The sequence below is a fragment of the Sinohyriopsis cumingii genome, unplaced genomic scaffold, assembly GCF_028554795.1.
Source record: "Sinohyriopsis cumingii isolate HCF-2022 unplaced genomic scaffold, ASM2855479v2 utg001437l, whole genome shotgun sequence".
Lineage (NCBI taxonomy): Eukaryota > Metazoa > Mollusca > Bivalvia > Unionida > Unionidae > Sinohyriopsis > Sinohyriopsis cumingii.
The window spans coordinates 1,899,035-1,916,514 of NW_028315999.1; the positions used below are offsets into that span (position 1 = coordinate 1,899,035).

Consider the following 17,480-nt stretch of genomic DNA (forward strand, 5'->3'; position numbering starts at 1 on the left):
ATTTTCAGGTACAGGTATGTGGACAAAACGTTATATTCATCAAAACTGGTGGGATGGTGACATGGACTATTATCGTTTTCAAGAGTTTATGTCTCGAGCAGAACCACCGCATGGATTTGTTACAATAAATTTACATGATTCTAAAACACGATACCGTGTAGGACTAGATAACGTTATTGTCTTTGACAATTGATATACGAATTGTCGCTGAAAATGACAACAATAGCAGCAGAGGGGCCCCATTAATTCCCGAAGAAACCATAAATTACCTAGAAAATGTTAACATGGAAACGCTAGCATTTCTCCCACACATAGTTTTCAGACAGAGAGACTTTTTTCGACCTAGATTATTCAAACAAAATGATAACAAAAATTGCAATTGATAATTTTTTTAATGTCAAAAGTCACAGATTTAGTAGTTGGAATTGCCCACTGGGGCTTCTATATGGGTCAGATATAGGTTTCGGAAGAATTGGGGTTGGGCCCCTCTGCTGCTCCAGGCGTTTTTTTAAATTTAAAAAAAAATAAAACCCGACTTGCCTGCAACAAGTTACACAAAGTGGTTTTCGATGAAGTTTATCAATGTATCGTGTTGTAAGCATACATTTATGATTAAAGCATTCAGGTCAATTCAAATAAAATTTTAATGACTTCACCATTTAATTAAGCCAGGAAATGAGCAGCTTGCTTCATTAAGAGGTACAACTTCAAATAAAATAAGACCATTTTGCTTCCTTGAGTTACCTGCCTAAAATGAGCTGCAGAACTTATACAGAGATTTTTGGCTTTATGCATTTCCCGATTCAACGGTAATTTTCATATGTATCATTCTCTTCACTGTGTACTGGGACAGGAGGACAGGAAAGGTGTATGGTGACTCGGAAAAGTTATGCAAAAGAGAAGTTATTTCTAACTGTGAGTTTCTCAAGCTGAGAAGCATTGAAAACTGTAGACAGGTAGCGATAAGAATAATCTCATGTGATGAAATAGTGTTTATTGTTGAAGCAGTTCCAACTGGTGATTACAGATCGATATACATCACTTACATACTTCTATTCAATAAGGTTCGACATTGTCATAGATCACAGATTACAGAATCGGCAAGGTACAGCAAATTTAACTCCACTTATCGCACAAGACGTATTAAACTAACAAATCACGGAAAACTGATAAAATTGGATTACAGGGCATACAAGGTTTAGGACCATACGACAGTACCAACACTGTTAATATGTAAATGCCGCAGTGTAAATTATTGAGAGCCAACTATGCCAACTTTGAAATAAATAAAATGTCAGAATATATATATATATATATATATATATATATATATATATATATATATATATATATATATATATATATATATATATATATATATATAACTATTTCCAAGATAACATGTATCAATAATGACCATATGGGACCAATCAAATATTCAAGTTGTCAAGTTCCAAAAACCCAGACTTGCAGAAAAGTAGACTAATTCTCCTTTCCAAGCAAATGTAAACATGAAGACGCAAACAAGTTTATGAAAGCAGACTCTTTGCTTCAGTGCCGTACGTTCCACTTCAATGGCTACTTTTCACTGATGACACTGAAATTAAGTGCCACCACGGAAAAGAAAGCTGCGCGATTTTATTAATAAATCAAAAAGAAATTCCATCATTCAGACAAGTTCATGTCAGAAATGTAAAGTACAATGTAAAGGCATTGAAAATAACCTCCACACAGATGTATATTCCAAATCAGCAGACAAATATTAATTCTTGCTACCATCCAGCTGCTACCAAAACAACCTTTTTAGCCAGGTACAAAGCATAACACAGATCTGAAGAGACATTCAAAAACCGATAGAAAGAATTGTCTCAGTACCTAGCAAACCCAAAGTATGACGATAAAAAATTGTGGATGATGCCGCAGAAAAGGCGAAAACTCGGGGCGACATTTTAGAGTACAAAAACAAGGAATTGAATAGATAATTCATTCTGACTTTTCTTCCAGAGTGCCCTTAAGCAGGCAAAACCATTGAGCAATATTAGTCTACCACATAATTATCCTAAACCCTAATAAATCTTTTTTCTTGAAATAAACATGTCATAATATACCACAGACCCCAAAAATCTACGAGCAATCCCCTTAAGACCAAAACTAAATCCCTTCATAAGCCTAACAAAAAAAGGATCACCCAAGCCGTAAGTAAACAAAACATGCAAACCATGTCATAACATGTTCAAAAGCAAGTCATTTCTCCAGTACAATACGGTCGAGAAGCTCAGTATTCATAGCAACACCATCACGTGCAAAACACAAAATGTGACATATTGAATAACATGCACAATTTGCTTAATCCAACATAAGAGTAAAAACGAAAGACTTAAAGAAAGATGAATCTTAAGATCCGACTGCCAACCCAAAATGATTTCTTGAAATGTCGTTGCAGACCGATTTTCTTCCCCATGACATAATTTTAGAGACATTATCATGACTGGATTAGGCACAATCAAAATCAAAACCTCGAAACCAAAAGAGCAAAGGAAACTCGAATCTCCCATCGAACCTTTCAGGCCAGGTGACTTGAATCTAGGAGAACAGAAACTGGCCTCCATCTTCATGCTTAAATTGTTTACATTTGCGAGGAAGGGTTGACACTTTTTAGAGCTTTTAGTGCTTTTCTAGTTTATTTGTTTGTTTCTTTTTTTTTTTCTTCTTTTTTTTAACTTTCTGTGAAATTTTTTGCACACCGTTAATCTGAAACATAAATACGTTTTGGAGTAGATATGAAATGTATTAGACAAAGTCGTATATTCTGAATTCAATTCACAAAAACTATAAATTTCTCTAGAACTTAACTATTACTACAGCTCAAATGAACTAAACAAAATGCACTTTTTTCACAGTTACAACTAAAATTCTTGTACTTGTCAGTCTTTGAAATCAAGCGTCACAGAAGAAGATCTTGAAGTCACCGTTTCTACATCCGGAAATAGATTAAACGTCTTGGCTTTGTCAAAATTTAGACTCTCCGGGTTTTGCAGCCATTTCTTGTGAGCATCTTTTAAAAGGTTCAACATTTGAACACGAGTATCCATGATGTGGACTTCATGAATGGTTGGAGAACTTCGGCGTTCTGCATAAACCATTAGGGCCTTGATATGCATATCGGCGCATAAGTCAGAAGGTACTCTGTATGTACCTGAAATACGAAGAAAAAACTATTTATCATTCTATCTATAGGTATTCACGTTCACACGTTAGTGCTCCGTCGACAGGTCGATGTTTGGCAAGTAGGTAGATATACCGAGAGGAAGCTAGACGAGTAGGTATAAATAAGCAATTAGGAAGGTTGGCAATTTTATAGGTATGTTGCAGGTAGACTTAAAGGCTGGAAGAAAAGTAGAGAGGCAAGTATGAATATGAGTCTCTACGACGAGAGAGAGAGAGAGAGAGAAGAGAGAGAGATGTGTGGTCATATATTCTCATCACTGTACATCTGCATGGTATGTGTAATTAAAATACATATACAAAACAGGCAGATTACGATATGTCAACCTAGATGCATTGATGCATATATATATATATATATATATATATATATATATATATATATATATATGCATCTAGGTTGACATATTTTATGTAAATTTATGTTGGATATATATATATATATATATATATATATATATATATATATATATATATATATATATATATATATATATATCACATAGACCAATAATTATTACCAGCAGATAATGGTGTCATGGCTACACGCCTGTACTTGTGTGTCTCTGCTTCTTTAAAAACATTCAAAATTGTAAAGAACAGGTCTCTAAGGCATTCTTCCTTCTTCTCATAAGTCCCCCACTCTGGTCCTACTGCATGAAGTATGCCCTCACATTTTAGCTTTCCGGCAGTTGTGATGCAGTTTTCTGTTACCTTAAAATTATCAAAAGAAATGATACATGTCCATACGCCGATGAGGAGACTTTGTGGACAGATTACTGTGAGTATTGTTAAATACTTTACATACAAATAAAAGTCCATTTATCACGTGATCTCCAGTAGGGCAAGCAGTACGAGTGTAAGTAACCATTCCTCAACGCGACGCGATTCTACTTTTTTCTTCATGTGTAACTATAACCTGGAGAATCCAGAGTATTTCATATATTTTATGCTTCCTCCGTTCCTGTTTTATTTATTTGCAGCTGATTGTACAATCAAGAATATAAGTATTTTTATTATCTGGTCATGGAGGGGCAATTGGGGAGGGGGAGGGGGTTGAGACCAATAAGCGCGAAACAATCAGAACGTTTACTGAAGTTAAATGGTAAAAAATATGCACTGAAAACATTACAAATGCAGGAGCTTACGGGAGCTTAGCCCCTGGGCCTCCAAACAAGTTTCATCCCACATAGCCCTTGCATACTTCTTCACGCGCTCCCTAAACGATATTTCTGGATCCACCCCTATGGTCCCGTGTCAGAGTGAACCTTCGATTTCAGTGTTATGTGCGAGACCATGCCACAGTTTTCCTGCACAGGCCCTATTTGCGATTATACGGGATTCTACGTTTTATTGCTTAATCAAATTAACCAAGCCTACTCAAAAAGGAGACGCACGAACGGAAGTGCAAAATACGAATTTCATGCCTGCGACTTTTCTAGAAAAGAAATTATGCAAAATATTAGTATGATCTTGACAAGAATTTAAATAGCAAATGTATAAATATGTATGATGCAACCACGATATCTGACATTAAATCTTTACGAACGGAGATAACGAAATATTTCATTTTTTTAGAGCTCTTAGAGATGTGTGCATCGCAAATGGCTCCACTTAAAAAGTCCTAATCTGAAGAAATGTGTTGGAAAATCCGGATTAAGAAAACGGTTTGTGAGGACTATTCATTCAGGGTAGCATTAAGATAAAGGAGTTTATTAAATATGTTTTGAAATTTAATAAGCCTGAGTACATGTATACTGCAGACCCAGGTTAGAAGAACGGGCAATCAGGGGATTTAACTCCTCTAAATGATATCTTGAAATGCTGAAAAACAAACTCATCAAAGACTCATCACCATAACGCTGCCTGCTAATCTTGGGCGTGAGCCAAGTATTCAGCATAAATTAATCCTGAGGAAACATAAGTCAAAAAGACGGAAACGACCATAAATTTGGTTGTGGAATGCTCGAAACTTAACTCTTTTAGCGTTTTCTCAACATAAAACTGCGTGCCAGACATGGGCGCCTTCACATAGGGCAAAAGGTGGGCACTTGCTTCCCACCCCAGGATATCGCCTCTAAACATGTTTTGACCTGTACCCGTAAAGCGTAATAGCTGACCACTACATCTTTGCCCCCCTCTCCCACCAAATTAATTCTGAGGGCGCACCTGGTGTCAGAATTGGTTGAAATCCAGCTCCTTGGTAAAGTCCCGCCTAAACCAGAGAGTAAACAGGGGCAATAAGTCATCTAAATGAAGACTTATAAAGTCTTTTTAGTATGAATCTGCATACGAATTTTGTTAAAATCTAAGAGTTGTCTTATCAAGTTATGTTGCGGAACCCAGCCTACTGACTAGTGGACATCTATATAGATGGACGAACAACTTGATTTATTCAGTACTTCAGCGACTTCAACGAGCGTGATTTGAAATATTTAAAATTCGATGTAAAGTCTTCAATTATTATTCTCAATGGTTGTCTGTACAACGAATTTCTTTGGGAACCACGATGAAGTACGCGAAAAAGTTTTCAAATGTTCTGCAGCAAAAAATAAATAAATAAAAATAACGAACTAAAATTAAAATAAAAAGTTAAAACTCTTTTGCCAGTCTTCAAACGCCGTCTAAATTTGAAGTACACCACTTAGAATGAAAGTACTAGCGGCATAATACCAGAATTTGTGGTCTATTTAGGTAATTTTTAATATTATATTCATGGTTTGGAGCTCAAAATGCAACCATTCATAATGATGTATCCATCAAACAGACATCACTCACACGCAACCATTTATAATGATGTATCCATCAAACAGACATCACTCACACGCAACCATTTATAATTCGTTAAACCATCAAAACAAGCAGCACTTAAAACGAAAATATTCATAATTCTGTAATCAATCAAACATGCAGCGCTCAAACACAACCATTCAAAATGATTTATTCCATCAAACAGGCAGCACTCAAAACCCAACCATTCATAATTCTTTAATCCATTAAACAGGCAATACTTAAAAAGCAACCATTCATAATTCTTTAATCCATCAAACAGGCAGCACTCAAACGCAATCATTCATAATGCTTTAATCCATCAAACGGGCAGCACTCAAACGTGACCATTCATAACGATTTATTCCATCAAACAGGCGGCACTCAAAACCCAACCATTCATAATTCTTTAATCCATCAAACAGGCAGCACTTAAAAAGCAATCATTCATAATTCTTTAATCCATCAAACATGAAGCACTCAAACCCAACCATTCATATTATTTAATCCATCAAACAAGCAGCACTCAAACACAACCATTTATAATGATTTATTCCATCAAACAAGCAGCACTCAAACCCAACCATTCATAATTATTTAATCCATCAAACAGACAGCCATAATGAATGTGAATTAAAACAAGTTGTTCAACAGTAACAGTTTAGTAGTTCAAAAGAGCGCACCTTACATTTGTAATTGATAAATATGAAGCTGCACAATAAATACAACAAACTCTTCCGCATCTTTATAATAATCCTGTCAGTAAATTAGATGGGAATGATTGTTTCACAATAAACTCTTCCACTTGCACTTACCAATGACAGAGTAAATACAACTGGAATAATTAATTTACAACACACGCTAGCTCAATACAAATTTATATATTATTTCTTCTTAAATGCGATTTCACTGACACTTACGAAATCCACGTAGAGAGTCTTGCATGACAGTTAATTTCACATGAAGTGTATCAAACAAGTTTAATAATTTCCAGGACTGTACAATATTTAAAGTATTAATACGGTTTCATAAAATCTACATGAAATGGGCATGAGTGAATGTAATGCTCTATTTATTCCGCAACAAAGTTTACTGACTAATTGTTCTATAAAGTGGTGCCGATTATGCAATTTTTATCATATTTTAACACACTGGACTCGACGTTCTAAAGTGATATACACATGTGATAATATCGAAGATACATAATGGTTTTATAAATTGTCAAGTCTCTTATCTGCGTCCATTACAGAGTTTAACAATTTAAAGACCGTGTTACCTTTATTGATCCCAGTGTGGCGCATACGACTCTGCAGTCCTGCTCTAGTTGATTTCCAGCAGCCTTTGCGATTTGTGCAGCAACCCCATTATAATGTCTTAGTCTCTCGTCTGTATCATTCACAATCAGATCCACGCTTTTGTGTTCTATGATGAAAAACTGATAGATAAATACACGCAATCCGTTTCTGGCAAAGGAATATCTGAACTGTGAATCCAAATATTCGTTGCATGGAGGAGCATTGCTGAAGAGATTTTCATTTACCCCAATCTCTTCATTTTTCTTTCCTGTTAATTTTAAGACTTGTCTTGGCTTTACTTCCCGGTGCGATGTTAGCAGTTCTTGTTGCCTCTCAAGTGCCTCCGTGATTCTTAGTTGTAATCCAGTCTCAAACTTATCCTCCAGTTTTGGCTGTGACATTATCGGCTCTAGTTTCTTTTGCTCGATCTGTTCTTTCTCTTTTTTCACCTGCCATGGATCGTACTTTTTTCTTGTGTTTTGTTTAGCACCAGTCTTAGTTTCTGTACCTTTTGACACACTTGTGCGGTTCTCTTTACTCTTCTTTTCGGATGTGTCTCCTTTGTCTTCAGATTTTTCTCCCTTTGGTCCTTGCGCGGCCTTACCATTACTACTGCTGACATTGTCATTATTTTCATTGCCTTTGTCTTTTTTATTTGCTTCTGCAGATTCTTTCGTTTTCAAAGTGTCCTTATCTGATTCTTTGGATTGTGAATGGTTTTTGCTTTTCAGTGAATCCATTGTATCACTTTCGCTCTTTTCCTGAAACTGGGCATTTTTAAAATGGACAACTTCATCCAGATTTATACTATACCGTCCTCGAACTCGCATTTCTGCTGCATTTTTGCGCTGCCGCTCCACAGCAAATGAAATGTTCTTGGTTGACTTTCCGACATCTTTATTCTGTCTAGATTTCGCTTGTCTCGTGTGAGCTGTTTCATTGGGATAATATTTCAAGTCCTTGTATTTGTAGATGGTGTCAAACGTTCGTTTGTAGAGATAATCGGTATCTTGGGCATCTGACCTCATTTCAAATCTACCTTGAAAATCAGCCAATTCTGTTTTAGTTTGTAAAAATTGTTTTCTCTCTTTATTATGCTCTTCACGGCCTTTCGAGGTAAATTCAATTTCTGGATTGCTCTTTGTTTCTGAATTCTCCACAAGATACTGGCCTTTTTTATTCTGTGATTTGTTTCTAAAGCTGTCCATAGAAATAGGCCTCGATTTGGTAACCCCTTTTACGGTTTCACCAACACTTTTCCTAGTACCACTAATTGTTACTTGCTTCTTTTTGATTGTGTTGTCCTGACCTATGTCCTGACCCGTCTTAGCTACAATTTGCTTTTTACGTTCATCTTTATCCACCTTTTCAAAGACATTTTCTGCTTCAGTTTGCTTTTTCCCATGTAAATCCTTTTTGCTGCCATCACGCTCCTTTTGACTCCCTTGCTTGTCACTCTCCGGGGTATATGGCTTGTGTTTATTAAAAGATTCTTCTCTTTTGTTGGTTTTGTCATTCTTTTTCATCCTTGTCTCCTGCAGCATTCCAACAAAAGACTTCTTCTCTGTTCCTTTTCCATCCGAAATTGTGCTCTCCTTCGAATTAGTCTTATTCTTCTCTGTTTTCTCATATGCGGTTGCGTTCTCCCTGACAGTGTCGCTCTTCTTCTCTGTTACTTTCCTATCTGTAATTGTGTTCTTTCTATTAGTTTTTGTTTCTTCAGTCGTGGTTGCGTTCTCCTTGAAACTATCGCTCTTCTTCTCTGCTGTTTTCCCACCAGTAGTTGTGTTCTTTATATTGTTTTTTGTTTTCTCATCTGCAGTTGCGTTCTCCTTTAGATTATCACTATTCTTCTCTGTTATTTTCCCATCTGCGGTTGTATTTTTCATATTGTTTTTTGTTTTCTCATCTGCGGCTGATTTCTCTTTGAGAGCATCACTCTTCTTCTCTGTTGTTTTCCCATCTGCGGTTGTATTGTTCATATTGTTTTTTGTTTTCTCATCTGCGGCTGATTTCTCTTTGAGAGCATCACTCTTCTTCTCTGTTCGTTTCCCATCTGTAATTGTGTTCTTTAAGTTGTCTTTTGTTCCTTGGGGAATACTGGCTTTCTCAAAACGAACCCGTAGGTCGCCACTATTTCGCTTTCCAGATGTGAGTGAGGAATTTCTTGGTTTAGCTGTTTTCTCTACTGCTCGAGAGCTATAGAACTGACTGCTAAACTGTCTCCCTTTATCCATTGTATTTTTGCCACTGAGATATCCTTCCACCAAATTACTACCAGGAAGTCCCGGGCCAGCAACTTCAATCCAGTCTAGTCTCGCAGTCGCAACGTGGCCACCACTTCGACCATAGACAGTCATTCGAATTCGAGGCTCTGGTTCATATTCTTCAGTCAAAATGTATAAAATATCTTTATTATCTTTTTTCTTATCTATAAAAGCATTGGCTTTCACCTCGTCTGACTTCGGAATAAAGAAGTTGTCGTCTTTGTAAAGTCGCCTTGCTTTCTCAATAATTGTTTCAACCTTGGCTTTAATTTGAGGATAAATCTCAAATGCGCACCCAATTTCTAACTCGTTTATTTTCTCTGCAGATGGTGTAGGTCTAATTAAGATACTATTGTCAATGTTTTTCAATTCTTCCAACTCAGGAGCAAGCAAATGTGATACCTTTTTCGCAAAATCCCCATAAAATGCCCAGTTTACTTTTAAGTTGTTGAGATAACAATCGTGCTCAGTGTCTTCCCATTCTATTTCATCTTTATCCGACGGTGCCTGTCCGCTTTTGATTAACTTTATCTTTCTGGCTCTCTCCTTATCCACCCAAAGTCTTAAACTGTGAATAGCTAACTGCAGAATATCCTCGTTTTGACCAATGATAGCGAGATTGTCGGTTCTGGGATCGTAGTTTGCCACAAGTTTATAACTACTGATGATTTTACGCACCACAGAATTAATGCCACCAGGAATTCCTTTTAGCTGAGCAAGTAGAGTTTTCGGTACAATGATGTAGGGCCGACCTCCAGCAGCTTCCATCTGACCTGTTAGGACACAACAAAAAAATATTTAGTCTTGCTTCTTGACAACTGTTACTTACCTCCCCCTACCTCAGCCCTTCGCTCTTTAACCCTGTAATCATATTGGATCTATTCTACGCTCCAAAAGAACATTTGTGAAAATTGTATCTGGCATTTTAATGACGCAGACAAGACAGTATGCAATTTAGAGACAATGGTGAGGTTAATTTTAACCATCAGTAACTTTCTTGTAATGGTTTATTTGTTAATCGTCTAACCCAATCGTTGTGGAGAGACACTTGTAATGGTTTATTTGTTAATCGTCTAACCCAATCGTTGTGGAGAGACACTTGTAATGGTTTATTTCTTAATCGTCTAACCCAATCGTTGTGGAGAGACACTTGTAATGGTTTATTTCTTAATCGTCTAACCCAATCGTTGTGGAGAGACACTTGTAATGGTTTATTTCTTAATCGTCTAACCCAATCGTTGTGGAGAGACACTTGTAATGGTTTATTTCTTAATCGTCTAACCCAATCGTTGTGGAGAGACACTTGCAATGGTTTATTTCTTAATCGTCTAACCCAATCGTTGTGGAGAGACACTTGCAATGGTTTATTTCTTAATCGTCTAACCCAATCGTTGTGGAGAGACACTTGTAATGGTTTATTTCTTAATCGTCTAACCCAATCGTTGTGGAGAGACACTTGTAATGGTTTATTTCTTAATCGTCTAACCCAATCGTTGTGGAGAGACTTGTAATGGTTTATTTCTTAATCGTCTAACCCATTCGTTGTGGAGAGACACTTGTAATGGTTTATTTCTTAATCGTCTAACCCAATCGTTGTGGAGAGACACTTGTAATGGTTTATTTCTTAATCGTCTAACCCAATCGTTGTGGAGAGACACTTGTAATGGTTTATTTCTTAATCGTCTAACCCAATCGTTGTGGAGAGACACTTGCAATGGTTTATTTCTTAATCGTCTAACCCAATCGTTGTGGAGAGACACTTGCAATGGTTTATTTCTTAATCGTCTAACCCAATCGTTGTGGAGAGACACTTGTAATGGTTTATTTCTTAATCGTCTAACCCAATCGTTGTGGAGAGACACTTGTAATGGTTTATTTCTTAATCGTCTAACCCAATCGTTGTGGAGAGACACTTGTAATGGTTTATTTCTTAATCGTCTAACCCAATCGTTGTGGAGAGACACTTGTAATGGTTTATTTCTTAATCGTCTAACCCAATCGTTGTGGAGAGACACTTGTAACAACTTCTTACAAATTTCTAAAGTGTCACTGACATGTAGACCAATCGATGAAAGTACAGTACAACGTCAAATTTTCAATTTATTCTTGTTCCGATTTTTAATCATGTTCTTGGTTTGGAATTTTTTTTTTTAAATTGCTGATAAGAGGATGCAGTACACATAGATTGAATGAGCCATTTGTACAAATCTTGTTTTACTTTTAGTGCTTTTACTATAAATCTAAATCTTATACACTTTTATAATTGTTACAATTGACCGATTAGTTCAGGGTTCGTATTAATTGTCTTTGATGAAAATAGTACATTGTTTAATCGGGTTTGTATTAAAAAGAGGGTACTAATTTTCTTCACGATTCTCGATATCTATCTAAACGTTGTCTTATTATATTTTTTCACAAGTTATTTGCTTTTGTATACAGATAATAGGTATGATCAAACTTCACCAAAACGGATGTACAATAACCTTCCTTGTCCATCATTTTGACGCGTAATACGTATGGTCCTATAGAAAACAACTCCAAGTCGATTTCTTTTCCGCATCACACAAATGTCCAACGAATGCACAGAGAACAAAGTAAAAACAAAATGAATACGTAATCCAAAAATCGGTACAATCTACATTTACAATATAGACCTCTCTGTATAACAATTAACCTCGATCCTACTTAATAGAATAATAGCATTTAATTAATCACGTCGAATTATTTATAATAATTTTATTCCGGATTGATCACGTCGAATTATTCATGGGAATTTGATTCCGGATTGATCACGTCGAATTATTCTTGGAATATGATTCCGGATTAATTACGTCGAATTATTCATGGGAATTTGATTCCGGATTAATCACGTCCTATTATTCATGGGACTTTGATTTCGGATTAATCACGTCCTATTATTCATGGGAATTGATTCCGGATTATTCACGTCGAATTATTCATGGGAATTTTATTCCGAATTAATCATGTGGAATTATTCGTGGGAATTTGATTCCGGATTAATCACGTCGAATTATTCATGGAAATTTGATTCCGGATTAAACACGTCCTATTATTCATGGGAATTGATTCCGAATTAATCATGTCGAATTATTCATGGGAATTTGATTCCGGATTGATGACGTTGAATTATTCATGGGAATTTGATTCCGGATTATTCACGTCGAATTATTCATCGGAATTTGATTCCGGATTAATCACGTCGAATAATTTATGGGAATTTGATTCAGGATTAATCACGTCCTATTATTCATGGGAATTGATTCCGGATTATTCACGTCGAATTATTCATGGGAATTTTATTCCGAATTAATCATGTGGAATTATTCGTGGGAATTTGATTCCGGATTAATCACGTCGAATTATTCATGGAAATTTGATTCCGGATTAAACACGTCCTATTATTCATGGGAATTGATTCCGAATTAATCATGTCGAATTATTCATGGGAATTTGATTCCGGATTGATGACGTTGAATTATTCATGGGAATTTGATTCCGGATTATTCACGTCGAATTATTCATCGGAATTTGATTCCGGATTAATCACGTCGAATAATTTATGGGAATTTGATTCAGGATTAATCACGTCCTATTATTCATGGGAATTGATTCCGGATTATTCACGTCGAATTATTCATGGGAATTTGAATCTGGATTAATCACGTCGTATTATTTATGGGAATTTGATTCCGGATTAATGACGTCGATTATTCATGGGAATTTGATTCCGGAAAAGTTGATAAATGTCCAAACTGTTTTGCTTTGCATCTTGTTATCGCAATTTTATCCTTAGCATTGATCACATTACACATTCAAATGAAATTTCAGCTTAAGGTCTTTTCTCTGCTCGGCAGTTAAATTCACTTGATAAAATAAGAAATTAATTTGTTTCCATCGGAAAAATCTATCTGTCTAGTACTAATTTATTGCCTAAATTTTTAATTTATTTAGTTATTTAATTGCTTATTTTCCTTTTACTTTGGTGATCTATTTTGTTTAGCAATTTAGTTATTTACTTTATAACAGTCCAGCTATTTTATGATTTTATGTCGTGACATGAAAGCTCATACCAAATGTTCTGAGGAATCGTGGATAATCTTGACGTTCGCCAATATCAACTATTTGTCAGTCGGTTTTAGAGCTGTGTGAAATTCACTGAAACACTTTTGGGTAAGATATCGTTAACAAGGGTTTCACAAAGGCTTCTCATTAATACAGACTGAATGCAAACGTTTCTGATCTCTGTATGAGTACTGTCTAGCTAAACAATGATTGCATTTTTAGGGCTAAATTGACCTGTCTCCCATGTTGACTGGTCTCACCAGTTCAGTGAGGAATGCACAGTCTGCTATCCTATTATTGACGCATCAGACGCTTACTTACATAAGAAAACTATTCCGTATTTGTTATGCATGCCAGCAGAGAAATTATATAAATATATGTATATATATATGTGTGTGTGTGTGTGTGTGTGTGTGTGTGTGTGTGTAACTGAGAACCTAAAGGGAGCAAACTGGCAAATATGCAACAAATGTAAGTATTTTTAAAACTATATGGTTATAAAACTGCATGTTTAAAATATTACAGTCGAGAAAATAAGATTAACTCTAACGTCGTGCGGACATTATTGTAATTTCTTTGTCAATGAAGCTTTGTATTCCTTCTAATCCACTTACTGACTTACTTTGGACACCATTTCTCATGAAACGATGAAAGGTAAAATGGTTTTGTGATCATTCTGGCTATCTCTTTTGTTTAGTTCGGCAACGTAGTATATTAAATCACGTGAGATGAAGAAACTGTCGTGGAACATTGGACTCCCTCATCTCACTAACCAATTTTGTCAACATTGTAAATGTATTCCTTGATAAATATCTGTATTGTTCTGAAGTTTTACTATATTTTCCCATTCATTTTACCCTATTTAAAAAATATTGTACACGAAGATGATGGACATTCCTAATACTCAGCCTTTGTTATTTATCTATAAATGAAGCAGCTAGGAGAAGCTAATTAAAGTGCTGAGTTTGAGAGACACCCCACCTACACCTCCAACCCTTCCCCACTATTCCAAGCAAAACAAAAGCGACAACAAATAACAGTGTTCACTGAATTAGACCACTCAAAAGTTAACGGCAAATGTATTTTTGACAAAGTGTATTAGTGCTGAGTAGACGATATTAGCGAATTTCAGTATTACTGTTGTCTGTATTTATTCCGTAATGTTACATTTCGATTAGTCAGTGGTGACCCAAACGTAATGTTAAATTTCCTTAAGTCTTTTTAGTGTCATCTGAAATCTTAAATTCCCATAAACCCATATGGTGAAATTGGTATATGAAGCCCTTGTATTACTCGTACAGACACACATATACAGCTCGTTTAAATGACCTTTAGCTTCTAGAGTTGATCGTGGTCAAATACTCTGGGATGTATGTCAAGATTTATAAGACAGTATAAAAGACACAACTAAGTACTGTCTTACCATACACCGACTGCGATGTTAAGATTTAAGTGGACGAGTTAGTTGTGCGCATTCATGTGTACATCGAGTCCGTACAACGTGCAGTTGGCGTATAATTTGTATCATAACAAACAAATCGTCAAGACGTTGCAGGTTCATTGTTTCATTTTACCATCAATTGGCTGTACAACTGCTAATGCTATATATGACATTTTGTACAATTTACACATAATTTCTACATCAACAAAATAAACACTTCCATCTTACTTCGGACCTCGGCATTATTTCGTGGTTAGATAGGATGCGGTCCACTTCTTGCCATCCCTACAACCTTAAATACAGACGTTACTACAATGATGAAGAGAGGACACACAATGGCAACAACAATCATGAAATTAACAAACAGAAATCAGAACGAATTTAATCTATCCCATTTCTTCATTTATTCCATTTCTGCACCCACCAACCCACACATATCGCATCATCCCGCTAGTTATACCTAACGATTCGCAGTATTTATTGGGAAAATAATTAAGGGATTAGCGCAGGTTCACTTGCACTGACGCATGCATGTTCGCATGAACAGCATCGCCTTTCATCCACGACAGGAACAAAAACAACAACAGGAACTATAACAAGTACAAAGAATCACTTCAGTGAAGAAAACAAGGACGAATATCAGTGTAATTAAACCGATAACTAGGGATGGTTTTACAGAATGTGACTCTCAGTAAAAAAAAAAATAAGAGCTTGCAATCCCCGGTATTTTGTATGATAATACGGGGAATGTGAAACTTCGTGCGTGTTCAGGGCCAACAAGGGGGGGGGGGCAACCAAGGATATATCCCCAGGACCCGGGCCCGTGAGGGGGCTCGGACCGGGAAATACTTTTAAATTTTATAAAAGAAATATTTTGTTTGAACAAGAACTAGGAGAGGCCCGGGTGTTTCTTAAACCATTGCCAGTGATCACTCTCTACGGCACTGTGCATTTTGTGGTGCGTAGTATATTTACGCCCCCTCCTCCCCTTCAAAAGAACTGTCTAAACTAGCCAACTGTTTGTCCATATGTTCGCACAGCGGTCTTAAATTTAAACATGTTATGGACCATTTTAGATTTAAGCTGGACCGGGACGTTTTACGTAGTGTTTTTTTGTGAGGGGATAATAAATTGCTCCGAAAAGGTTAGAGACGGGCCTTGATGTAAACGTATATCCCAAAACATTAACGAGATGAAAACAATGTTGAGGAATTAGCACTTGCAGTAAAAGACATTAGACTCAATCTCTTTTCTCATCATTTTGCCTCTGATCAATGCCTAAGAATGTTTATATTGTCCTGAAAATGGATTGTTTTTGTGCCGTTCAGGACCTTTCCCGAGGTTCAAGTTTTATGTTTCGATTATTATTTAAATTTAGCAAAAATTGATACCAACGTGCATATATATAATCATAACGTACGATAGAATACTAACTGACAACCATGGAAAATAACAAAATGTGACACCCGGACAAAACAACTTTGACGAAAAATAAAATAAAATAAAATAAAAAGAAATAATTGTTACCTATATGCTTTGTATGTTGTTCGAACGCATACTACCGACTATGAAAGCTGCCATTTTAAGACCTGCGATATGAAAAATATATTCCTCTAAAACAAAAACTCTATTGACAGACTTAAGTGGCGCGCACCTATATTGAGCGAGTGTTTAGCGAACCAACGGGTGTAAGAATAGGTGTTCAGAACCATTGTTCCGTCCGACTGAATATCCATGCATAGAAATGGAAAATCTTCTAAGACGGTGTTTCTCGGGTAAATAAAGTAAAATGCTTCGAGAGGTAAGGGCTAATTTGACCTAAGTACCTTCTAACCAATCTATCCACCTATGTAGCTACTAATATACCTACCTACGTACCTACCTACCTTCATACGTAGTAAATACTTAAACGTGTTTTCGTATATAAACAAACACACGTAAAGAGCACAACAGCAGTCATTCAGAACATTTTGTTATCGCCACTTCCCATGAATGAATGGTCATATCAAACATAGGGTTTTCACTAAAAAATATTTCCTAAGATATCTCTCGTTGGTCCTTAATGAAAACTGTCGATCTGACGTAAATATGGACAACCATCTTGAAGTCATATCAACATAGGGTTTTCACTAAAAAAATATTTCCTATGATCTCGTTGGTCTATATGAAAATAGTGTCGATCTGACGTCAATACGGACAACCATCTTGAAGTCATATCAACATAGGGTTTTCACTAAAAAAATATTTCCTATGATCTCGTTGGTCTATATGAAAATAGTGTCGATCTGACGTCAATACGGACAACCATCTTGAAGTCATATCAACATAGGGTTTTCACTAAAAAAATATTTCCTATGATCTCGTTGGTCTATATGAAAATAGTGTCGATCTGACGTCAGT

At 36.1% G+C, this 17,480-nt stretch overlaps 1 protein-coding gene across 1 annotated transcript; it reads right to left on the reverse strand.

The window, feature by feature from the left end:
* Window positions 1–979: 979 nt before the first annotated feature.
* LOC149772501 (uncharacterized) lies at window positions 980–16,991 on the reverse strand. Its single transcript, XM_089947716.1, has 4 exons — window positions 16,608–16,991; window positions 7,271–10,329; window positions 3,747–3,939; window positions 980–3,196 (listed from the first exon to the last, which is right to left on the reverse strand). The coding sequence occupies exons 2-4, from the start codon at window positions 10,322–10,324 to the stop codon at window positions 2,925–2,927; spliced, it is 3,519 nt and encodes a 1,172-aa protein (XP_089803842.1). The 5' UTR covers window positions 10,325–10,329; window positions 16,608–16,991; the 3' UTR covers window positions 980–2,924.
* Between the last annotated feature and the right edge of the window lie 489 nt (window positions 16,992–17,480).

Coding starts and splice junctions, on each gene's coding strand:
- LOC149772501 (XM_089947716.1), bottom strand. CDS start 10,324: ATGGAAGCTGCTGGAGGTCGGCCCTACATCATTGTACCGAAAACTCTA. Junction 3,940..7,270: donor CCACACTGGGATCAATAAAG/GTAACACGGTCT, acceptor GATAATTTTAAG/GTAACAGAAAACTGCATCAC. Junction 3,197..3,746: donor CATGACACCATTATCTGCTG/GTAATAATTATT, acceptor TTCGTATTTCAG/GTACATACAGAGTACCTTCT.